Source organism: Sparassis crispa, assembly GCF_003851025.1.
Source record: "Sparassis crispa DNA, contig_000007F, whole genome shotgun sequence".
NCBI classification, from domain to species: Eukaryota; Fungi; Basidiomycota; class Agaricomycetes; order Polyporales; family Sparassidaceae; genus Sparassis; species Sparassis crispa.
Window position 1 is genome coordinate 1,627,171 of NW_020939754.1, and position 24,894 is coordinate 1,652,064.

Genomic DNA, 24,894 nt, shown 5'->3' on the forward strand with positions numbered 1-24,894 from the left:
AACAGAACACTGTCACAAGTTACTCGATGAGATCTGCTGCATATAACCCGTCAGTGATCCCTAACTTTGGTTGGGTATACATGGGCCGAAGACACACCTTCTTAGAGGTCACACTCACGGTAATCGCCCAACATTGAGTCGCCGAATAATGTCTTCACTTTCTCGATTGTACTTTCCTCGTTCTGTCAGGGTCAAGCACGCGTCACGCCTTCCTGTTCTATGTAGAGCTCGTCTGTATTCCCAGAACGGAGAGAGGGACCACTTTGCAGGGGATCAGCACACGGTCCACGGGAGCACCCTTATAACCGATGGGCAAGAGAAAGGATGCGAGAAAAGCCGTTAAGCCAGGAAAAGAGCAAACATTTGCTGAAGGCGCTGTCCTCTCTGCGAGCGCGGGTGGCCGAGATAGGAGAACGAAGGGAGGAGGAGGTACGCACATAACCCCTTTTCACAGTCTCGCCCGTAGTTGATTCTGCGTTGCGTGGGAAGGACACCGAAGTTTGTTTTGACCTTGATGCCACTCAACGTCTGTGGAACATCTGCAACAACATAGGTTCAGAAGTGCGGGTTCGAGGATTCGTGTTGGTCCCATATGCAGAGCGAGATGGAGAGGAGGCCCGACTTCGACTGGGCAAAATACGTGTATGAGGAGAGTGGTAAGGACCTCCCACTGGGGGAGTTACGCTACATTCTTGGCAAGCCAAAACACCTCGCTGAGCGTTCTGACATGGATAGGGTACCTGTACTCGTAAGGTGGGCCAACAGCTGGTCACGGTAGAGGAGTACATATCCAGGGATTCTTGCATGGCAGCGCGCCATATATACTGTAGCATCCGAACCCACCGCTCCGTCGGGTCGACAGTCTGATCATGAGTAACTGCATAAATGGTTCTCTGTCATCAGCACGCGGACCGAATTAGCAGGTCGAGGAAAGAAGAGAGTGAATGCGGTAACCAGTCGACCTGGCTGCTGCAACGTTCCGGAGTTATATTCCACACGATGAGATGTAGTCTGCACTGGTGGGTTCATGTCCACACTTTTGAGCGCACCGGTCCATCAACTCGTTTCACCGTACGCGAATTTTCCGTGGCCTTCGTATGTCTTCGAGTCAGCCCACCTGGCGGGAGGAGTGAGTGGTCCACATTCAGAATTAAAATAAATTTGGATTACAACCTCACCGATTTGTATGAGATTCGAAGAACAGTAGACAGATTTCTCGACAGATTTCTCAAATTGGTAGGTGGTTGTCAATACCAACACCTCTATACCTCCGAAGCCGGTCAAAAATTCTTCTTGAATTCGAACGTAGATCGAAACCACTCATGTTCGGCTAGAACAGCAGCACTTGGCCTGTCCTCCGGATCCATCGCCAATGCCGACATCATGAATGACTTGAACAGCTCTACCTCTTCAGGATACCATCGCTTGCTATAAATGCTGTCCAATTTCTGCACCAAGGTCGGCACCCCCGGGTAGTCGAGACTCGGCATGAAAGTTCCTGCAAGAGGGTTGCTTAATCCGGAGACAGAATAAGCAGGTTTGATCTACCGTCTGGGTCGAAGTAATGCCTGGAGTATTTTCCACGAACGATCAGATCGGGAGGTATCGGTCCAAGGCGGAGTATCATGACGGTGAGTTGTTGGAAGGGCCGAGCTTCATGATCATTCAAAACTACGGGGAGGAGAGGATCCCCTGTGATCATTTCGTGAACCTGGGACAAAAGAGAGTAAGGCATCAAGAGCGAGTAGTATGTAATAAATAGACCAAGCTCACAAGACATCCTACGTTCCAAATATCAATCTTTGAGTCCCATCCAGCACCGAGAAACACCTCCGGGGCTCGGAGAGCCGAAGGCTGTACCATGTCGGTGAAATGTTCCTCAACCTTGTCTGCCCAGCAAGCTGTATGTATCGGAAATCAGACGAGTGAATCAAGAGCACGAACAGTCTCGTATACTAACCGACACCCAGGTCAGCGATCTTCACCTTAAGCTTCGCCAGGCGCTGGACATCTTCAAACCGTACAGGGATTGGCTGCGATTTAACGTAGTTGAGAACCCTTCCATCCACATTGGTTACTGGTGGATAGACGACGGGGGGAATGTCGTCCATGGCCTCCTTGACAAAAGCTTCTGGATCCTCCAGCTCAATCAAGAAGTTATCGGGTTTCAAATCTGTCCGAGTGTAAGTTTAGCTAAAAAGCCCACAATATCCAGAAAAGAGGCATACATACCGGTATGAATGATGTTGCTCTTATGAAGATAATCCAAACCCAAGAGCACTTGTTGGATTATGTCCTTCACAACTACAGGGTGGAGACGACCTCCCTCGTAATACTCCGACAGCCACTGCACGGACTCTCCAAGAAGTTCCGTGACGATACACAAGTGCGACCCATGCGGGCCAATGAGGTGGAAGCTGTCGATTAATCGAACTATACGAGAAAATCCTGGATGTTCCGAGTGAGTCCGCGAAAGATGCTGCAGAAACGCCAGCTCATGTAGATGTCTTGTATCGGTTGCTTCTCCTGCACCCACGAATCAGGACCGTGCGAAGGAACAAGACACAGTTAATTACCCGTCAGTATTTTTATAGCTACATGTCGCTTCGATCTAGGCGCAAAGCTTCAGGTTGATATCAATCGGAGCGGGAGAGAGATAGGAACGTCCTGAGTATCTTCTGCAAGCCACACAGTAGAGTATTGACCCCACTCCAGCTTTATCACGAAACGTTCATTTAGAGTATCCCCGAGGTTGGTAGGATGATAGCCTCCCGACACGTAGTGCAATAACGATTCCTCGTCAGGAGGGCCTTGCAAAGCCTGAGGATTCGACGTAAGGCTAGAGGACGACATTCTGCGGAGGCAAAGACCAATCCCGAAAGCAGCAAAACGATTGTTCACCAAAGGTGGCAGGGAACGATACCGCAGGAAAGCGAAACGCAGGAACCGGTGCATTTATGCGATGGTCGCGTCAGCGCTTTAGTCGTGGCACAATTCAGTTTTTGTGATAACGGCAAGTTGCCACTGGAACTCCTGTGTGAGTCGCGTGTCGCGTGACTGCTACCTCAATACAGCGCTGCCGCCTGTGGCTCACGTACCCGCAACCATAGCCCCTTTATTTACCTCCTCTCCTCCTCTCGTTCTCGGTTGTTTACTATCACAGCTTCACATGGCACCCCCCAAACGCGTCGTCTCCCCCTCATCGCCTTCAGGATCATCAGCGAAGAAGGTTCGTGCCCTCCCAAGTGGCGCTGAATTTGAGACGCAACCACCGGATGATCAGGGGTTATCCTCGGTGGACGGAGAAGCAGTAGGCGAACCTGCTACCGTTGGTATGTCGATGGTGGAAGAACCAGTATCAAGTTCCAGTTCTGATGTTTCCGGCGGCCTCTGTAGAAGACATTGTTGTCGGTGGAAGCACTCACCTGGCTGCGCCATTGGCGGGCGGGTGTGCGTTGGAAGAGTCTCCTCAGGCTGGGCTGGCGGAACTGGAGTATGTGGATGATCCTTTCTCCGACGAGCAACATGCGGCTTGGGATGCAAGGGTAATGTTGGCCGTCCGCAAGGAGGGTATCTCTCCACAGGTCTTCCCTCTTACTGTTGCTGTTGCTCTACTGCAAATTATTCTTCGCGACATCAAGACATCTGTCAAACCTGCGCTACTGGATCGTGACGAGATCAAGATCTTTGAGCTTCTACTACAACATCGAGACATGCTGCTCCCCGCGTTAGAGCAAGCCCTTCGAATAGGACGGTTTGCTGCTGTACGTCGTATGGGTAAGTGTGTTTTGTTGCGGATACTATTGTTAAATACATTGATATATGTACTGCTGTAAGCGCTACTCCGCGAGGATGCGACATCTTCGTCATCTGAGGGGGCCGAGGCTAATTTCATTCATGGTAAGTTCTCGGTGTAATTTCAACTATGCGGTACTGATCGCACAATGGATCGCCTGTTAAAGCACCACCATCGGACCCGGTAGAGCCTCTGCAGCCGCAGGCTCAAACTCCGATGTCTTTCGGGGACATGAAGAGTGCTATCCTCGATTTTGAAGAGAAAATACGTCCTGAACTGAAACGATACATCGTGGGCAACCACCCTACATTCAATCCTCCATCTTCAGCAGTGAACGACAGCACCCTTTTCATAGATGGTATGGGAGGTATGTCTGAGAAGGACCCTGCCGTGCGAGAACGAGTCGAAAAACTCTTCTCTGGCGAAATGGATGCCGATCAAAATCTTCGGTATGTCCATATTTTACGACTTCTGTTCTGCACTTCGCTGACATCGTCCCAGTGTCTTGTTCAATGCTCCTGGTACAGGAAAGACTACGCTGCTTGTCGAAGGCTTGTGTCGCTACTGGGGTCTATATGTGGTGTCATGCGATGACAAAAAGGATCCCTTGGGATCCAAAGACGCCGATACTGCATGGAACGTTCTTCAAATGGATCCTGGATTCACTCCTAAGGTACCCCTCACACCGACCAAGAACCACGCAGTTGCAAATAATGTCAAGATCGCTGCGCGAACATTCCGTTTGGTCTTGCTCGCACGCTTGAGCATCTTCGATTTCTTCCTCCGTTGCGCTCCACCACATGTCGACGAGGCGGACTTACGACGCCGGTGGCTGTACCTTCAACTTCGACCTTCTGGCCTATTCCGAAAAATGGACATCTTTGATGAATTATTCCAAGCGATACATACAGTTCAAGATGACAATGCGGTGGCACGTAGAATCTACGAGTTAGAGAAGGCCATTCGCGATGATGTCCATGTCAACGTCGGTTCTCTCTTCTTTGTACTTGACCAAGCCGAGGTCGCATCAGAGAGGGGAACAGAGGCTTTCTGGTCATCAACGTCTGGCGGGGGGCATGGAAGTGTGCTGGGCGAGATGTACAATGCTTGGTCCGAATTCTCTATGGCTATGATTATCTCTGGGACTGTTCTTCCACTAGAGCTCCTCACGAACTCAATACATACACGACGGGAAAGGAAATAATGTAGCCAAAGCTTTTCTCAGATACCGGATTTTTCGATAACGAGGACTGTATGCGAAGTTACATCACCGACCGAGTTTGGCCGAAGCGCGAATTGACTAATATTGAACACTGGATTTAAGGGACTAAATTTTATACAGTTCTTTCTGAACAACCCCATGTAGCATTTTTTAGACACCGTTGGACCGCTGGATACACATTACTCCTGCAAAGGATGGGCGTCGCATCCGCGAACAACATGTTAGACGCCTACATCAAAGTCCTCACGGATGGTTTTGAGGCGACGGATGGGAAGGCCTTCTCGGAAGACGAGCCTGACACGGACATGACCAAAGTTACCGTCTTTTCGAAGATCGATTTCTCCTCGCTGAGGGATCCGCGGAACGCCAGACTCGAGGGGCTAGTCTTCCGAGCCGTTATGAACGTGGTCGTGCGGAACCGGTCGCACATGTTCTTTGCTGAGTTCGTTGATGCTGTCACCCTTGGCTTTGCTCGCGTGACGCCAGAAGAGGGTCTTGTCGATTTCTCAGACCAAACCGAGTCGGTCAAGCAATTACCCCAGCGCGTCGACGAGCCTCTTGTTGTGACGGCTGCACTGCATTACTTCCTCTCTCATCCCGTCCGTTCGATGCGAGACTTTGTCGCAGGGCCCATACAAGGTGTTGAAGAAGCATCTACTCTCGAGTTCGCTGTGGAGAACATCGTGACGATCGCACTGGCTCGGGTTTTCAAGGATGGCGCTGCGTCGTTGTCTGACGCCTTCACTCTGAATAAGAGCGACGGACAGGCTTGGCTATCGGAACCAGTGCATCTTGTTTCTATCATATAGGACGAACCACTGACGGCACTTTCCTCTTCGAAGACCCTGGTTTCGGTCGGCGTGCGGTCTCGTTACTAGGCTACGAAGCCTCCAGCCCTGAGGCAGTCCATGACTGGTTGAGATGCGCGAAGAGCATCTTCTGCTTTCCGGATGCGAAGATGGGTGCTCATATCATGTTCCTCGTGAGATGTGGTGTTCAACTCGTTTGGGTGTTGGTCCAAGTGAAGTGTCTCACAGTTGAAGCACTTACCACCAGGGAGACAAATTTCCGCAGTGTCGATCCCGGCAAGTCCTATCGTGCAAGGGTAGGATTTATATATACTCGATGTATTTGCTAATGCTAACGCGATTGGCATGTGCCTTTCGCAGGACGGACGACCATACTCTCTTGAGTCTCGACAGGGTCTTACCGAAAAGACTCGAAAACTTATGAACGTCCCCAGTACTCCAGTGGTGCGATTAGTGGTGTCGTTTCCTGCTGAGCCGCACGTGGACATTCCAGAGGAAGCAGGGTCAGCAGAAGAAATCGTTGGGACATTTGATAGGTTGGTGGAAGATGCAGACAGAGTTCAGTGAGACTTTGGCGATCTTAAGCGCGTGCATGCCGAAGTAACAGCTGGCGTTACTATGTCCTCTATTCTGCATCCTACGCGGTGGTTTCCAGGTGTCTCCTGCGCTGTACAAGTAAAGTCATGTCTCGTGATGAGCCCGGGCTGCAGCAACCGATGCACCAGATATCGCTTTGCATGCCCTCGCTCCCCGCACTGCGTTGCCCAAACATGCCTCTGTACATGCATACCCATCTCGGACGGGCCGTATTCTCTTTTGTCGTGAGTATAGTTGCAACACACGGTGCGCTCTACCTACCGCGTTGCTGTTCTCATCTCATGCCTGTTGCTATTCAGGAAACCGATCCCAATTGCTGGTTGTCTCGCGCTCTCGCGCGTCGTCCCGTTACCCCGACTGCGCGCGGCGAGTTCGCTATCTGTTCATTGCCTTCCTTTCTGGCGGAACGCGGTTTTGCAGGAAAGCAAATGACGAGTAAGTCTCTGCCGGCCCGAGCCTTTTCGCTGTTGATTCATTCATGTAGGGATGTGTTTCAAACCAGCTCTGAGGTGCAGGCATATTTGCACGCGATATCGCAACTCGGACCAAAATTTTCCGTGCCACCCAGACGTCCCCAGACCGCATCAAGTTGATTCGGGTGACACATGGGCCCGGCATACCGCTCTTCCCTGGTCCAAGGACTACCTGCCACCGATGCAGCTTTGTAACGCAAGTACTGATCACTGCAGGATGGGAGTTGATTTCGTCTGCAAGGTTCATATTCTTGCGGGAGCGTGTACGAAGTATCCTCTGCGCGACTGAACGGGTCACTCACACCGGTCCTGCAATAGACAAGTCCGGGATCTGACGATGACTGGCGAGTCGGTGGTTCACAACGCTGAGCTTCAGTTGGGATTGCGTCGAGAACGGTATGATCGAACGTGAGTGATAAATGCATGAAGGTTTGAACTCGGTGACCAGTCTGATATATATATCTGGTTCCTAAATCATTTTTTCTCTGTGCTTGGGGTCCTCAGCCAATCGCCTCGACCATCAGCTCGCCTCTCGCGACAATTTTGCCGCTGTCACCGTGGCAGTCACGATCAATACCAGCGCCGCTGCACGTCTGCGTCAGTACTCACCCAGTTCGAATAGTCGGAACTTGACCATGATGATTGGCATGCCTAGGTCGGTGTGCTGCTGGGTAGAAAGGAGGTCCAAGATACGTATCGTACCGGATTCCCAGCCAACTTCTCTCGTTTGGTACTCCCGGCGCATGCAGTACGACTCTTAATTTCCGTCGCATCCCGGGAGGTCCGATTCGGACGCGTAGCGGGGGTGCAAGGCGCACAGTTTAGCACCGACGGCTCTGCTTTGGTTGCGACTCGAGCGGAGTTACCAGCTGACGCCATGGAATGATTCGACGCCGATCAGATGCCAGGAGTTTGGACATATCCGGCGGAGACTGGCAGCGGTGAGCATGAGGAGCACTTGCGCTTCGGCGAGAGTATCACCAGGACTGTCGGACAACCATGGCTGAATGCGCTGTTCGCTGCTCCCAAGTTGCTCGTATTTCCTCCGACGGAGGTGGCGCGTGTCCGATCCGAACATTATGGCGCCCGCATCGAACGGAGAATGGATGTCCGGTGAAACCGAGGATGGTGGCGCACAGCGATCATGCGGGGGAGTCGTCCGAAAAAGGGAAAGAAGACATCCTAAAAAGGCGCAGTAGATCGTCAGCTCTCCAACCTTGTCGTCCGCGATGGATCTATAAAGTCGCGCTCTGCGTTCGTCCTCCGCGGTCGCACCCCGCACTGCTCTCGCCATGTCTGCTCCGCTCAAAGTCGCGCGGCTCGTCTCGCTCGCGCTCGCCACCGCGTTCGGCATCATAGGCATGAGCGTCGGCATCGACGCCCTCGTCCAGTCCAACCGGCAGAAGAACAAGGTCCACCAGAGCGCACCTGCCGGCGTATCCGTGTCCATCCACACCTCCGACGTCTTCGACTCGGGCGTCGTCAACACCGTCGTCTGCGCCCTCCTCGCCGTCGTCTCCTTCTCCGCCCTCGTTACCACCCTCGTCTCCGCCTCTGCGCGCCGCACGTCCCGCATCTTCGCGCACATCCTCCTCTTCCTCTCCGTCTGGCTCTTCGCCACCCTCGTGCCCTTCACCGACTTCGTCGCGAACCGCCAGGCCAATGTCTCCGCGACGCTCGACGGCATCGCCCTGCCCCAGAGCGTCATCCAGGCCGTCCAGGCGCAGAGCGGCGTCACGGGCATCTACCACGAGGTTTTGTACCGTGAGTGGTCTCTCCCCCTTGCAGGTACTGCGCTGACCGTCTCCGCTACAGTCCGCCTCGCGACGGTATTCCCGTGGATCGCGTTCCTTTTCGGCGGGCTATCTGCGGTCTTGTCGTACACCACGGAGCGCAGTGCCGACTCTGCGCGTTACCCGCTCGTGGCCGGCGGCAGGGCGGGTTCCATCAGGGACGTAGATGACAAGCGGAAGGAGGGGGAGAAAGTGGGCGTCCAGCAGGTATAATCGTTCGTGGACCGGGGCGCGCGGTCTCTCAATTCCCTTTTTTTTTAATTCTTGACGTGAGGCAGATTGCAAGAGGGCTCCGAGGGCCTGCTGAGTCGTTTGGCCCGCCCGACGATTTGTGCGCGCCGAGCGGTGCGCAGATGGACATTTATTTTACGATCAGGATTTGTTAATGTACCGCAGTGTCATGAGCGCAAGTATTTCTGTATATACCTGTCAGACTCGTCCGATCATCGCGGTCTGTATTAAGGGATTTCGAGCCGTGTTGCAGGTGTCTGTTGCGCTAATAGAAGCAAGGCTACTTAGAAAGCTAAAGGCGCGCCTCCGCACTTCCCAAGGCGATCAGCTCCTGTAGATTTTACCTGGCGGTGGACGTCAGCAATGTCGCGTAAGTATCGACCACCTGGCGCATTAACATCGAAAGTGTATAGTTCGAACATGGTCGACAACTTGAACTGATGTGCGTTCAGCTCTCAATAACGTCCTAATGGTGGTGAATTTGTGCAGCTACCCAGTGAGTCCTGCAGCATTGAATGATTCTCTAACTGGTTCCATCGAACTTCCATGTCCTTCAGTCAGCGAACAGAGCCCGGAATGCTACATGCGCCTGGGCATCTTTTCCCAGCATGTTCAGGCGAAGGCTGGCGGGCAGAACCATATCTTTGACTCTCAGGCAAGCCGAATTCGCAAAACTGGTAATTTACTTCAAGGTCGAGCGCGGAACGAGATCTTCGCTGGATACCTCTATACCGTGGCAGCGCCCTTCGTTATCCCCAACATTGATGACTTCCCAGATATGACCTCCTTCGACCTTCCCAACGACGCGTTCTTCGCGTGGGACGACCCTCATGACGAAAAAAAGACACAAGACTTTATCACATACAATCGATCTCTCTGCCAAATTTGAGCAATCGTGCCTTCAGCGCGAATGATGTCCTCAATGCTTTCTACACATCCTGCGGCTACGATCAGTGAGGAATTCATCATGAAGAATGACAGTGTGCACGCAAAAGACTTCATAGGCATAGATACCACAGCCAAATACAGCAATTCGCTCACTGGAACCATGGCTATCGCAGGCGCGCGACAGTGCTGACATAGCCGAGGTACGCACCGCGCATCTGGAAGTAACGAGATATCACAGTGGAAGTTTCACATAGCTTGGCGAATAGTGAGTCCATCTCATCATCACAGTCCGAAGAAGTGCAGAGTCGATAAGGCTGGGTTTTGTGCTTTTCACAGAAAATAGAAGACAAACGCATAAGGAGGAAACTTTTGTCGCGGGTGATGGCGAAAGACCCTGGCGAAAATGCGAAGGGAGCTGTGGAAACGCTGCGCGGTCGCCTCTGCAATTCCGTGACGCACAGAGCAACTGGATACTAGCTTGAGACATATACTGCGGTAAATCGCAGAGCAGAGATATGCTTGGCAAAGGTGGAGAAGTGAGACTACTTGACGAACTTGAAAGCAGAGAAGAACGCCAACCCTAACCACACAACAGGTTTCCCACGACTGTAATCGCCATATTCACGCAGATTTCTCCATGGTTTGCACCTTCGGCGGTAGATTGCACTAGCTAGCCGCTTGAATCGAGAGACAATCCAACAAGCTGCAAGTCCTCCTCTGGCCTCAGCGGTGGTGCCGCCTACCCACCGCAATTTCCGGTAAGAGTTCGGCGAGTGCCTGCGTACGGCCCTACTGTGCTGATTGCTCTGGGAAAAGCGTGCTGGCGTAGATTCTCGATATGATGTGAACGCGCACCGGAGGAAGCTTCCAAATGTACGCACCATAATCTCTGGCTCGGTGTGGTTGCGATCCAAACAGATCCGCGGAGTCGCATGACCGCGCTATGCGATAACTGGCGGTGCCCGAACACGACCGCACTCGATGCGCTGTGGGGTATTCTGCAGCTCTTAGATGTATTTCCTCGTTGCGGGTGCGGAGAGCGCATCGTGAATTATTTTTGAAGCGGCATGTGCGTGTGGAATTCAAGTTGAATGGGCTTACATACCCGAAGTGCTACGCGCCTCTCGGACACTGTAGACGAATGACTATGGGCTGTAGGTCTAACTGTTGCCCTCTGCGGGTGACCTCTTATGTGCAATCCAGCCTTCGAAGGCGTTCCTCCCGCACGAAGCAAAGTGCACGGCCAATTTCGTGTCTGAGGCAGATGTAGCCACTGGTATGGGACGCGTCGGGAATCAAGAACCGACGTGCGCCTCTTCTACTCTTCTAATCTATCCCACTTCGACACTCACACCACTCTGCGCAAATGCAGATTCTCAAGGCCTCTCGGTGGACTTCACGACGAACATGCTGTAGGCCCTTCTCTAGCCGCTTACTGTACAGGACTGCGGCCTGGGCGTAGAGAATTCGCGGTACAAGCCCCTGCTCGTGTTCGACTCGTCCTCTCTCCGGAGGTCGCAGGCAAGTCGGCCGTCGTACTGCTGACGCCCAAATCCGGGGACGACCTGCCGCTGGGTTATGTCCAATTACAAGTGAGTAATGACCGGATTGGCTGCAGGTATTAGACTACTTCTGAGTGGAGACCATCGATACGCAGGCAGATCCGTTCGACGTCAGTGGCTCGTTGGATGTTAATACGCCGTTCCCAATCTTCCCGGGTGCACGATCATCGCTGAAGAACGAATTTATGCGGCTCTGAGTCGCTTCAACACGTGAGTTTCAGACGCAGTGTTCTGATTTCATGGACTCGATGTCAAATCCCAAGCTTTATGGATGCCCCGCCCTCGTCTTTCATCTCGCCATGCAGCCCGGACCTCAACCCGAACAGTGAAGATTTTTCTCTGGAACTACACAAGCCAGCCCGCTGCTGCCCATCCGGAATTTTCCCTCAGCTAGTAATTGAAGAGAAGTGGTTAGATATTTGTCATGGCTGCTTCTCCGATGCGAGCAGGTCCAGTCGTCGTCGGTCGGGGCGCGCGTCTGCACTTCACAGTATAATGGGATTCGGCTGAGTAGCTAGTGGCCTCTCACGAATGACTACTTGGTGGTTGCGATCAAGGTGAAGTTCGATTACTGATTCTCGCATAATTGGCTTGTAGAATCGGCCGTTAATTTCTGTGATCCACCCTAGGTGCGCTGAGGGCCTAAGCGACCGCGGCTATTCATTCGAGGATATGGTTAGCTCGCCAAACGAGCTGTACTCCTCCATCGCAGGAAGGTACGCCTCTATCATCGTCTTTACAAACGTATACTCTGACCGCGTTCCCAACTGTAGGGATGCAGATCTTGAGCGCGAGTTTTCCTGGAATAATGTCTGAGCACGAACGTTATCGCGTCGCTGGAGTGAAATTCGACGCTATCGTATGAGGCGACATATACAGATGTGGCGGTGGTATCCGAACCACGCTCCGGGCTTACCCCGGCTGGAGCATCTCTGCGGCGCGAGGAGAGCTGAAGCAGGACGTTCATATGCAGAGTACCTGGAATCCACTACCCTTCGCAGCTATGATGTTCACCTTCATTTCTTTAGGTCGCGCCCATATGAGTGTTCTGCAGACAGACCAGCCACTGTGGCGCAGGTATGGTGCTCTCCATCGACGCGCACGCATCCCGTTAAGAAGACTTTGACGTGTTCCAAGTGACCGCCGTCCAGCTCAACGGGACGTCGGAAGCTGGGAAGAGCAGCGCAGTAGGCGGCTGCAGCGCTAGTCGTGCGTCGTGCGTGCTCCTATATGAATATGCGTACGCTGACCGCACCCGCCGCTGAATGCGCACAGACGGTAAATGCTCACACACACTTCAATTTGGCCCCACGTGATGGCCGTACAGATACGGACAATAATGACGGCCATCCCACACGAGCAGGACCCTGCGATCCGGCCTCATATATGTAAGTACATAAGCAGATCGCGATTTGTGCTTTTCTTTCCCCACAGACTCAAGTGCCTCCGTCACATTCTACCCACGGTTTCTTCTCGTATACTATTACATCCGAGGCGCAAACCTGGCAATACTGTCTTTGTGCGTCACGCACGTAAGGCAGAGTACGGCACCTTGGGCTCGTTGACGATGCTGCTCTCCAGTAGCATCTAATTCTGCCGTCTTGACAGATGCGACTTATCTCGATCGCAGCTCTGCCTCCTTCAAGCCACACTAGTACAAACCTACCTTGGCGGGCTATAGGCACCCTGTACCACGCGTGTCCCCTGACGTTGCGAAGGCGAAGCTCTTCACTTCCAGGATTGATTGCTGAGGTGATTGAGGGAGCGTCGCATGCGTGGGCCGCAGAGGGAATTTAACGAGGAAGTGTGGACGTACGTGCTGTGCCGATCCACTTGTCTCCAGAAGCGCTGACTCGCTCACTGCAGTAGAATATACGATCCCCCTCGATACAACTTGGACTCGGTTCCTCTGGCTCGTTTTCCCCAGTGCGTGAATGCGCTACAGCCCCGGCGTTGCATAGCGTACATAGTCGAGGGCTTCAGACCCGGATTCCTTATGGCATCGGACGTCAGCACCGACAATGCTTGTGCAGAACCGTTCTGGTTGGCCGGGTCAAACATTGCATACAGCATGCATTCCAATTCTCGATGTCTGGATATCGCCGATGTCTATCTGTCTCTGGTTCCCTGTGCTACACTTGTAGCAGGCGTCTACCGCCATTCTCGATCATCTGCGCTGCAGTGCACCCGCTCATCCCTCTGGACGTCTTCGCAAGAGTACAGTATACCTACCACATGCTTGCAGCGGTCTCCCACGACATTCGGACGTTCCTGCACTGGCCGTAGTCTCTGATCGCGCAAGATTGGGAACTCTCCCTGGCGGCGGTGGATTCGACGGCGTGTATCGCACTAGCTACCTCTAGGCCCCTTTTTTATGGCAGTGTACGTGAACTTGATATTATGTTTTCGTCTGCATGTCTAATGGTGGCCGTAGCAAAACCCGGTCGAAGACGCCAGCGGAGCCTACGTTGTGCCTTTTTTGTCGGGAAGCACGACAGGGAACTCAAGGATCCTCGACGGCTGCACCGCAAAGCACGCCTATCTACGCAAGAAGTGAAGTTCCGTAAAGCCTTGGTTTGCCATTGTCGAGGGAGTGCGACGTAGGCAATTCGCTCCGCTTCGCACTGGGAGCCGCGATGAAGTTGCACGACGAGTCGATGGGGATAGTATTCTTTTTTAGTTTATTCGTGTCATATAGCCTTCCGACAATAATGGTTCTTTCGACACAGCGAAATCATAGCGATATGATTGTGCTCCCTGGCTTTACGGTCATAATGGCATCCAAGGGACTCGAATTTAGCGCGTCAGAAATGATCACGTGCAGGTCATGTGATCGCGAAACCTCATTAACACGCGTTCGTAACCACAGTATCAGGCTTGCAAAACCAGGCGGGTACATCGCAGAAACGCAAGCAATTTCACGCAGACATGGGCAGCCAAACTCGACAAATCGATTAGGGTGGAAGAAAATGTAGTCCCGCTGCAACACCTCAACACATCCCACGCATCCTTCCTATCCGAAGACCACCTTAATTTTGGCCATAAGCTCCTGGAGGTCGACCTCAACAACGGGTCGCGCGTTCGCACTGTGTGCCTTTCTGGGGTTCGTCACGTCCACACTGCGGAGACGTAACATAGTAAGACACGGAAACATAGATGTAACTTCCGATACCTTGTCTACCTCCTGAAATTCGCACTCTGTCAGACAGAGTGTCGGAATGTTCTTGTACCCCTGCGCCAACTTGGACAGGTCATCTCTAGATATGGCGTGCGTGTAATTATTTATGTACAGGACATTAGAATCGCACCGGATTTTGAAGCTATCCGTCATATTGTAAGAGAGTACTGTGAATGTCGTGGATCCTTTCGCAAATTCTGCAATAAGGAGTCAGTTTCGAGCAGGTTTAAGCTCACCTGTAGCCAAAAACCCAAATTCTGACAACACCACAACGCAAAAACTGCCCAAACTTGATAAATTCTGCTACGACTACCCGATGCCACAAGTAACTAGCGAGCGCTCAGTACTATTGGGGAGCAATTGACCGCACGTACGACGGCCGACACTTGCTACTTGATATCAATGAGTCTAACGGTAATGTTAGGCGCGAAAATACGGCGGACGGGAGGAAACTCACCGCGCGGAGATGGGGGTAGAGGCGAAGCGGGAGAGGAGGAAGGCAGAGGCGCCCAGCCGGATTTTGCCATGCGCGTGACGCAGATAAACTCCGAAAACCCCGCCTCAAGAGTATACCAAACATCATCGAACGTCGAGGAGGGGGCCCGGGGGTGGTACGCTCGCCGCGGAAGAGATAAACGAGCACACTTACTTCCATGTGAGCAGGTAACCACCATCCTATCCAGCGCATCCCCCGCCCTCATCCCGCCGCGCGGCACGACCTCCCTCCTCCATAACCCATCGCGCTGCGAACGGCAGCCTCCTCCTAGGCTGGGGACGCGTAAATCACTTGTGCCATCGATGGGGAGCCTTGCTGGGGCGATATCAAGGCTAGGGCATCGCCAGAGTGACTAGAAGAATGCTCATTGCGCAGAGAAAGGCGTAGCAGAGCCGCGAAAGAACAAAGCCAGTAGTACAGCAGGCATCCAAGGGGAGATGGAGGAGGGGGAAAGAGAGAAGAGGGAGTAGTGGAAGGCGGTATGATACCATCATACAAGCTCGCTAAGCTTTGATCGATGATCTCCGGAGTCTATATCATGCGACTTCGCAGCAGGCGCCGCGCGCCCGAGCCAGACCACTGTGTGCCCGGAAGTTGGTGAAAAGCCCGAACTTCGTTCACTAGATATCTTCGGAGGTATTACTACTTTACATATGGAATGTCACTAGGTTTTCGAGGGTCTACTATCTTGTTTCACCAATTTTCTCGGTGAGCGAAAGCGGTAAAAATCACCCAGAAAATGTCCGATTTCACTACCTTGCGTCGAAAGGCGAGTCGTGAGAACCCGGTTGTTTATTGTTGATTTCTACTAGGTTCCGCTCAATCACTGAATTCACTACCAGAAACATTGAATATAGATTCAATTCCAGTACATATATACAGATCTAGAGTTCCGGTAATATATAGCAATGAACACATACATCCTACGCTCCCTCGTAATTTGTGAAACAACGTCTGCCTAAAACCACGTCCGCCTAAAACCATGTCTGCCTAAAACCATGTCCGCCTAAAACCGCGCTCTGCGCTGCACAACAGAGCCGTCTGCTGGGACTGGCATAGGATGACATCAGAATACCGTAGCAAGGCCGGGAGGTCACTCGTTGCGTCAAAATTTGCACATACCTGTCTGTTGTTTGCCATGGTAAGGATTGAACCTTCCCCAGAGAGCAAGCCATGGAGCCCAGCAGACGAGACAACACCAGAGATCAATTTGACTAAGCCAGTCCAGATTAGCCGGCCCGAGCAGAGCGCTGGAAAGTGCAAAGCTAGAGACAGTGTTGAGCGATGCCAGCGCACGACGAAGCTCGACGACGCCATGTTGAAACTTGAACATTTAGGGCAGGGTTGATTGGACTTGGTAGTTTAACGCAACAGAAAATCACCAACAAGTAGGTGGTGAATTCCCGAACCGTTTCGACGCGGATCGTCGTTGGTGAATTTCACTACCATTCTCGGTGGATCAGAAATCAGGGGAAATCACATCCAAATCACTATCCACTAATTAATGCCGAAGTTTATTGGTGAAAGGCGGTTTTCACCGAATAAGTTCAGACAGTTCACCACTTCTCAGGCACACAGTGGACCGTCAATGTCCTCGAGGGTCGGTTTATGAATAATAATTTTTTGACCGTTCCATATCAGTAACAGGGCTATTTATCGTCTTGCTCTCTCTGAGCTCTCGTTGTGAGGCCCTCTTGTATTTTTTTTGGCAAGCACTGTCTCCAGCTTATCGCGCACTTATCTGCTTGACGTACATTACATGCATTACACGTGTGCCTCGCGTCAGTGCGACTCGCGCACACACGGCGTCCAGCGCAGTCCATCTTCCGAAAATATCCTGCGATATATACATGGTGCAGCCAACGTGTAGACTTCTCGTCAAAACTTGCTGGCCCCAGTGTACTACATCGCAGGTATAACCTACACGAAAATATATTTCGCTGGTCTCTCTCTCTCTCTCTCAGATATTGGTACATCGTGCACAGGGTCCAAGCGACAACGCCGCCTTGCCTTCCTCTGCTGTTCCTCTTTCAGACGGTTCCGCAAACGCAGCAGATTCAGCGTCGGCTGTCGCGCGTCCAGCGTCGCACGCCGCCAGTTGGTGTCCGCAAAGACCGCGCCATCGCAGGTGATCCGACGCCAAGTATGCTCACCTTGGTGTGTCGTCCGACGATGCTGCCAGCGCACTCGTTCGATTTCGATCCACATTCGACGCCGGGCAGCGCGACGAGCCGGTCTGCGCCGCCGAGTGTAGTTCTGCCGCGCGAACGTGGAGCAGCGAAAAATCACATCCTGCATCACGAGAAGGCCGATGAGCAGAACATGCAACGAGCGCGGCGGTGGTGAGACGTACCGAGTGCAGTTAGCACAGCCAGCCATTCTTGACGGCAAACTGACAGAGTGGTGAGCGTAGGGAGGTCGACAAGCTGCAGAAATACGGACCTAGCGAGAATCCGACGAGTATGGAATGTGCTCGCGTGATACCGCGCACACGGCGGACGGACGGGTTGCGGGAAGGGGGGGAATGGAGAGCAGGAGGGATACGAGGATTTCCGCAGCGGTTCGATGCAAGTAAAAGCACTAAATGGTGGTAAGAAAACAGGACTTACTTCCCGCACCCAGGCGCACGCGTAGACATCAAAGGTTGAGCACGGAACGCGAAGTCGGGAAGTCGGGCGCTATACCTCGCGAGATATGTACTATCAGTATGAGCGGCGACAGACACCCATCAACAACCTTTCGTAGTCCACCTACCGCTCATTCTCGAGGGAGCCCGCGGGGAATAGCTGAGTGACGAGGCAGCGGCGCTTCCTCCCCCACACCAAGCGAGAGCGGGGACCGAGCCGGCCGTATACGCCCCTCCTTACCCGTCCGTGCGCCGCCGCGAAAGAGCGTGCGGCAAACGGGGGTCGCGGCCGGAACGGCCGCCCGCGCACGGCGCGCGAAAAGAGACGGGACGGTACCCACGCACGATCGACCGAGCTCTCCGCCCACGGCATATAAGTTGCGCCTTTGTTGTCGGGATCGGGACGCACGCCAGAGGAGGATCCTCGAGGTCTTGCATCCCGACGCACGCCTGCTCGCGCGGGAGAGAGATTGCGTAAAGTTCCGGGTGACATACCAAGTCACACCGTCGAGTCCGCGCGACACGGGCAGCTCGCAATGCGGATGGGGATGGCGCGGAGAGTTCATGTAGCGCCTATTGTAATTAGTTGGTTCAGAAGCGCGTTACCTCGACCCGGCCGATCTGCCGGTGCTACGCTCCCTCACGGTCGGTTGGTCAGAATGCGCAACGAGCGCGGTGGCGAGACGTACCGCGCGCAGTGCATGGTGTATAGCGCATCGCACAGCCATTCTTGACGGCGAACTGACAGCGCGGTGAGCGTGCGTGGGGCCACAACCTGCGGAAATAAATGCTGACCTAGCGAGAATCCGACGAGCGTCGAACGTGTTCGCGTGATACCGCGCACATGGAGGACGAACGTGGTGCGGAAAACGGGGGAATGGACAGCAGGAAGATACGAGGATTCCTACGGAGGTCGGCGGAGCGGTTCGATGCAAGTAAAAGCAATAAATATCGGTAAGGAAACAGGACTTACTTCTCGCAAACCAAGCGCACCCGTAGACATCAAAGGTCGAGCACGGAACGAGAAGTCGGGAGCTATACCTAGCGAGATATATGCTATCAGTCGCACAGACTGGACAACGATGATAAACCATATGAACAGTGACAGACACCCATCAACAAACTTTTGTCCTTCACCTACCGCTCAAGTATTCTCGAGCGAAACAGTGGATGGACAGTCGAAACGACGGAGATATCCAAATGACGAAGCAGCAGAGCTTCCTTTCTCACAACAAGCGAGAGCGGCGACTGAGCGTGTGCAAACGTGAGCTCGAATCATTTGGCCGTATCTGCTGACTTATTCATTGGCGCGCCGCTGCATAAGAGAGTGCATTCGTTGGGTCGCATCCACCACTCGCCGCCAGAATATTAGCCTACAATCACCGCCCACGCACTCAGTAGGTACGCATACACGCAAGAGACGCAAGACTTTACCACGCATGATCGATCTCTCTGCCTAATTGGAGCATTGTGCCTGCAGCATCAATGAGGTCCATAATGTTTTCTAAGCATCCTGCGGTTAAAATCAGTGAGGAAAAGGAGTCTTCATCATGAAAAATAACAGTGTGCACGCGAAAGGATGTGGAGGAATAGATACCGAAGCCGAGTACGGCAATTCACTCATTGGAACCATGGCTATCCCAGGTACACGACAATGCTGAAGGCAACGCCATGACGCACAGAGCAACTGGATGTAGTAGCTTCATCTGCAAAGGTGATTTTCTTACTGTAGAACCGTCTCTTCTATGTAGTCCTCGGTAGAACTGCCCACCTACAGAGTGCTATGTAGGACCGCGTAGCAAAGTGATCGCTACATAGGACTCTGTAGATATTCGGTATCTAGAGTGGCGGGCCGACTGCTTATTCTTCCCGCGAAAACGTTCTCGCACTCCTATTCCGATTCCCGGCCACAGACACTACCCCCGCAGTCTGTGTCGTGCTCAAAAGCTCGACTCAGTCCTTACCTTCCGGCCCTAAACAAGCTTGAAGACTTATGTATGACCCGCCGCCGTTCACTACTCTGTCACTTAAGCATATCCTCTTTCTTCGTCTCTTTTTCCACTCCCCATTGCTAACCTTGGTGTACAAGAAACACTATACCACAGACTAGGAGGCATACTCAGTGACGTGCTCTTAGGTCTAACACCGGTGCCGTTGAGGATCTGGCAACCATGCGACTTCTGGAAGAACTTACCGCTGTTGATAGTTGACTTCATTGTGATGGAGGTGGAGTGAGGAGTTTTGTAGAGCTGCAGAGTTGAGGGTATTAGAGTATGTAAAACTATAGCGACCGTGCCGACAAAAGGACCACCATGTCTCACCGTCGTTGTAACATCACACCACTCTTTCAATATAATTGATTGTCCATATCGTATTTTTCAAACCCGGTGATATCCTGAAATGAAGTTGCTGAGAGCCAATGGGCGTGTGCATGCGTGCCTATCTAGGAATCGTGCTAACTGTAAAAGGGATTCCTAGCCGATCCTACAGACCTACAGCTCCTACGCGAGCCTACAGCTCCTACAGTCCTCGGAAACTACAGCCCTCGCAAGGTCTACGGTAGAAAACCCTGTTCTATAGAGTCCTACATAATTCGGGACATTGCTACAGGCCTCTTGGTCCTACGCGAGCTACATAGCACTACATAGGTATTGTTCTTTTTCCTGATGTTGAGACAGACAATGAGGAAAATCAGAGAAGAGAGATATGCTTCGAAAATATCTCAGGCCGGATAGGAACTGCATGAAGCAGGGACGCCGTGCTGTGAAGTGCAGGAACAACCCTAACCACACAGCAGGTTTCCCACCACTGTAAACGCAAGAGGCAGGCAAGATGTAAATCGGGGACACTGACCTCTTTTCAAATTCCAGCCACCGTACTTTGTTGCTCGTATGCTCATGAAACTTCTCTCGGAACTCGACGACTATCCCATTTCTGCTATCCCGGAGCACATCCCGAGAATAATGATGTGAGTGGTGTGCCATAGCCCGTTCAAAATGCCATCGGAGTTCTAAATTCCCTCACCTTTAGCGCCGCAAACCTTTCACCTTTATCGTCCCGCCAACTTAGCCCCGATAACAAATCTGACATAGATGACCTATCTATAATATCATAGTGTAAAAGAAGTCTATGCGGTCTGATCTTGCATCTGAGGAAGTGGTAAGGAGCCAGGTAGCCATCAAAACTAGCCGGAGGTCAGTGTCTGGGATTCTTATCTTGCCTGCCTCTTGCCACGTAGATTTCTTTATGGCTTACACATTCGTCGGCAGATTGTACTGGCTGGCCCCTTGAATCGAGAAACAATCCAACAAGCTGCAAGTCTACCTCTGGCCTCAGCGGTGGTGCCGCCTACTCACCGCAATTTCCGGTAAGAGTTCGGCGAGTGCCTGCGTATATTGTGCTGATTGCTTTCGGAAAAGCGTGCTGGGGTAGCTTCTCAAATTCATGTGAACGTGCACAGAAGAAGGCTTCCAACTGTAGGCACCTTAATTTTTGGCTTGGTGTGGTCGCGATGTAAACGGATCCGCGGAGTCGCATGACGGCGCTATGCAATAACTGGCGGCGCCCGAACACGACCGCACTCGACGTCCTGTGGGGTATTCTGCAGCTCCTGGATGTATTTCCTAGGTGCAGGTGCGGAGAGCGCATCGTGAATTATTTTTGAAGCGGCATGTGCGTGTGGAACTCAAGTTGAATGGGCTTACATACCCGAAGTGCTACGCCCCTCTACACTGTAGACGAATGACTATGGGCTGTAGGTCTAACTGTTGCCCTCCGAGGTGACCCATTATGTGCAATCCAGCCTTCGAAGGCGTTCCTCCCGCACGAAGCAAAGTGCACGGCCAATTTCGTGTCTGAGGCAGATGTAGCCACTGGTATGGGGCGCGTCGGGAATCAAGAACCGATGTGCGCCTCTTCTCCTCTTCTAATCTATCCCACTTCGCCGCTCACACTGCTCCGTGCACATTGCAGATTCTCAAGGCGTCTGAGTGGACTTCACGACGAACATGCTGTAGGCCCTTCTCCAGCCGCTCACATGCAGGCCGGCGACTTGGACGCAGACAATTGGCGGTACAAGCTCCTGCTCTGGTTCGACTCGTCCTCTCTCCGGAGGTCGTAGGCAACTCGGCCGTCGTACTGCCGACGTCAAAGTCTGGGGACGACCTGTCAATCGGCTAGGTCCAATTACAAGTGCGTAAAGACCGGATTAACTGCAGGTGTTAGACTGCTTCCGATTGGGGATTATCGATAAGCAAGCAGATCTGTTCGATGTCAGCGGCTCTTGGATGTTAACATGCCGTTCTCAATCTTCCCGGGCGCATCATCTCGCCCGGTAGTGTGCTCAACGGGACGGTCACCGGCCTCGCGCGTGAAGGTAGTCATCGCCTATCTCATCATCGCTGAAGAACGAAACAATTTCATGCGGCCCCGGTGTGCGTCTCATCCACAATTTTCTGATTTCGTGGACTCGAACGTTAAATCCTTGGCTTTATAGAACGCTCCTCTAAGCAGAGCCTTCCCTGAAGAGTGAATGCCATAGGAATAGTGGATGTTGCTCTGTCGTTGTTAAAATAATGACATCGCTCTGAGCTGAACAGAAACCAAACTTTGCATGACGCTGTTCGTGTTTCTCTGGATCCACACAAGATAGCTCGCTTCTGCCCATCCGGAATTCCCTCAACTACTACTTGAGGAGAGGCGGTCAGATACTTATCATGACTGCTTCTCCGATGCGAGTAGGTCCAGTTGTTATCGATCGGCGCGCATCTGTACTACAAAATATAATGGGATTCGGCCGAGTAGCCCATCACGAACCATTAGTTGGTGGTCGTGATCAAGGTGAGGCTCGATTACTGATTCTCGCATAATGCGCTTGCAGAATCGGCCGTTAATTCCTGTGATCCACCTTAGGTGCGCTGAGGGCGTAAGCGGCTGCGGATATTCATTCTAGGTTATGGTTAGCTCGGCAAACGAGCTGTACTCTTCCATCGCAAGAAGGTACGCCTCTATCATCCTCTTTACAATCTTGTACTCTGGCCGCGTTTCCAGCTGTAGGTAGATGCGGATCTTGAGTTGGAGCGCGAGTTTTGCTCGAGTTTTGCTGCAAGAATGTCTGAGCACGATGGTTATCGCGCCGCACGAGTGAAATGCGACGCTATCGCACGAGGCGACATATACACATGTGGCAGTGGAATCACCGTTCCGGGCTTACTCCGGCTGGAGCATCTCTGCGGCGCGAGGAGAGCTGAAGCAAGATACCCTTCGCAGCTATGATGTTGACGTTCTTCGTTTCTTTAGGCGGCGCCCATATGAGTGTTCTCCGTCGACGCGCACGCATTCGGTTGAGAAGACGTTGACGTGTTCCAAGTGACAGCCCGGGATGCCGGAAGCTGTGAAGAATAGCGCAGTGGGTGGCTGCAGCGCTGCTCGTGCGTCGTGCGTGCTCCTATATGAAAATGCGTATGTTGATCGCGCTCGCCGTAGAGCACGAACGGTGAATGCTCACGCGCATACTTCATTCTATGGAGTTCCGCCTGACGGCCATCTCACGCGAGCGGGACCCTGCAATCCGGCTTCATATGCTTTCCTTTCCCCATAGACTCCAGTGCCTCTGTCATATTCTAGCCTTCTCGTATGCTAGGCGCGAAACTGACAACGCTGTCTTTGTTCTCCTTGCACGTAGGGCGGCGTACGGCACCTTAGGTTCGTTGACGATGCTGCTCTCCAGTAGCATCTCATTCTGCAGTCTTGACAGATGCGACTTATCTCGATCACAGCTCTGCCTCCTTCAGGCTACACTAGTACAAACCTACCTTTAAGGGCTACAGGCAGCTTGTACCGTGCGTGTCCCTCGACGTTGCGAAGGCGAAGCTCTTCGACTCCAGGATTGATTGCTGAGGTGATTGAGGGAGCGGCGCGTACGTGGGCTGCAGAGGGAATTTAACGAGAAAGGGTGGGCGTACGTGCTGCGCCGATCCACTTGTCTCCAGAAGCGCTGACTCGCTCATTGCAGTAGAATCTACGATCCCCCTCGATACAACTTGGACTCGGTCTCTCTGGCTCGTTTTCCCCAGCGCGTAAATGCGCTACGGCCCTGGCGTTGCATAGCGTGCATAGTCGAGCGCTTCCCGCCTGGATTCCTTATTGCGTCGGACGTCCGCGTCAGCACCGACAATGCTTGCGCAGAACCGTTCTGGTTGGCCGGGTCAAACATTGAATATAGCATGTATCCCAATTCTCGATGTCTGGATATAGTCGATGTCTATCTGTCTCTGGTTCCCTGTGCTACACTTCTATCAGGCGTCTATCGCCGTTCTCGATCATCTGCGCTGCAGTGCACCCCCTCATCCCTCCGGACGTCTTCGCAAGAGTACAGTATACCTACCGCATGCTTGCAGCGGTCTCCCATGACATTCGGACGTTCCTGCGTGCAAGGCTGGGGACTCTCCCTGGTGTTGATGGATTCGACGCCGTGCGGCTACCTCTCGGCTTTTATGGCAGTGTACGTGAACTTGATATTATGTTTTCGACTGCGTGTGAAACGTTGACCGTAGCAAGAACCAGTCAAAGACACCAACGGACTCTACGTTCAATGTTTTTGTCGGGATCAGGATGCACAACAGGAAACTCAAGGATCCTCGACGGCTGCACCGCCAAGCACACCTATCTACACAAGGAGTAACGATCCGTAAAGCCTTGGTTTGCCAAGCAACATTGTCGAGCACGTGCGACGTAGGCAACTCGCTCCGCTTCGCACTGCGGAGCCACGATGAAGTTGCGCGACGAGCCGGTGGGGATGGTATTCTTTCTTAGTTTATTCGTGTCATATAGCCTCCCGACAATAATGGTCCTTTCGACACAGCTGAGTCTCAGACCTCCAGTGGAGGTGATGTCTGCACATGCTGAATAGCAAGATTGGGCTCCGATCTGTTTCTGAACGAAAGCGAGCTGATAGCGATATGATTGTGCTCCCTGGCTTCACGGTGATAATCCAAGGGACTCGAATTTAGCGCGTCAGAAATGATCACGTGCAGGTCATGTGATCGCGAAACCTCATTAACACGCGTTCGTAACCACAGTATCAGGCTTGCAAAACCAGGCGGGTACATCGCAGAAACGCAAGCAATTTCACGCAGACATGAGCAGCCAAACTCGACAAATCGATTAGGGTGGAAGAAAATGTAGTCCCGCTGCAACACCTCAACACATCCCGCGCATCCTTC

The 24,894-nt window shown here is 52.6% G+C and overlaps 7 protein-coding genes across 7 annotated transcripts; 3 read left to right on the plus strand and 4 right to left on the minus strand.

Moving 5' to 3' along the window:
* Window positions 1-1,280: 1,280 nt before the first annotated feature.
* On the minus strand, window positions 1,281-2,955 carry SCP_0805480 (Serine/threonine-protein kinase SRPK; the record flags this gene model as incomplete). The annotated part of the gene is made up of 7 exons (XM_027761136.1): window positions 1,281-1,498; window positions 1,549-1,711; window positions 1,774-1,901; window positions 1,961-2,173; window positions 2,233-2,526; window positions 2,577-2,611; window positions 2,690-2,955. The coding sequence occupies 7 exons, from the start codon at window positions 2,953-2,955 to the stop codon at window positions 1,281-1,283; spliced, it is 1,317 nt and encodes a 438-aa protein (XP_027616937.1).
* A 214-nt stretch (window positions 2,956-3,169) lies between these two features.
* SCP_0805490 (hypothetical protein) lies at window positions 3,170-5,000 on the plus strand (the record flags this gene model as incomplete). Its single annotated transcript, XM_027761137.1, has 5 exons — window positions 3,170-3,332; window positions 3,397-3,777; window positions 3,838-3,900; window positions 3,963-4,245; window positions 4,298-5,000. The coding sequence occupies 5 exons, from the start codon at window positions 3,170-3,172 to the stop codon at window positions 4,998-5,000; spliced, it is 1,593 nt and encodes a 530-aa protein (XP_027616938.1).
* A 212-nt stretch (window positions 5,001-5,212) lies between these two features.
* On the plus strand, window positions 5,213-5,827 carry SCP_0805500 (hypothetical protein; the record flags this gene model as incomplete). Its single annotated transcript, XM_027761138.1, has 1 exon — window positions 5,213-5,827. The coding sequence occupies one exon, from the start codon at window positions 5,213-5,215 to the stop codon at window positions 5,825-5,827; it is 615 nt and encodes a 204-aa protein (XP_027616939.1).
* Window positions 5,828-8,189: 2,362 nt separating this feature from the next.
* Window positions 8,190-8,903, plus strand: SCP_0805510 (predicted protein; the record flags this gene model as incomplete). The annotated part of the gene is made up of 2 exons (XM_027761139.1): window positions 8,190-8,661; window positions 8,713-8,903. The coding sequence occupies 2 exons, from the start codon at window positions 8,190-8,192 to the stop codon at window positions 8,901-8,903; spliced, it is 663 nt and encodes a 220-aa protein (XP_027616940.1).
* Window positions 8,904-16,051: 7,148 nt separating this feature from the next.
* On the minus strand, window positions 16,052-16,378 carry SCP_0805520 (hypothetical protein; the record flags this gene model as incomplete). Its single annotated transcript, XM_027761140.1, has 2 exons — window positions 16,052-16,095; window positions 16,168-16,378. The coding sequence occupies 2 exons, from the start codon at window positions 16,376-16,378 to the stop codon at window positions 16,052-16,054; spliced, it is 255 nt and encodes an 84-aa protein (XP_027616941.1).
* A 724-nt stretch (window positions 16,379-17,102) lies between these two features.
* Window positions 17,103-18,044, minus strand: SCP_0805530 (hypothetical protein; the record flags this gene model as incomplete). The annotated part of the gene is made up of 3 exons (XM_027761141.1): window positions 17,103-17,301; window positions 17,655-17,723; window positions 17,800-18,044. 3 exons carry the CDS (start codon window positions 18,042-18,044, stop codon window positions 17,103-17,105), a joined length of 513 nt encoding a protein of 170 aa, XP_027616942.1.
* A 267-nt stretch (window positions 18,045-18,311) lies between these two features.
* Window positions 18,312-18,787, minus strand: SCP_0805540 (hypothetical protein; the record flags this gene model as incomplete). The annotated part of the gene is made up of 4 exons (XM_027761142.1): window positions 18,312-18,412; window positions 18,467-18,575; window positions 18,645-18,712; window positions 18,778-18,787. 4 exons carry the CDS (start codon window positions 18,785-18,787, stop codon window positions 18,312-18,314), a joined length of 288 nt encoding a protein of 95 aa, XP_027616943.1.
* Window positions 18,788-24,894: the final 6,107 nt, after the last annotated feature.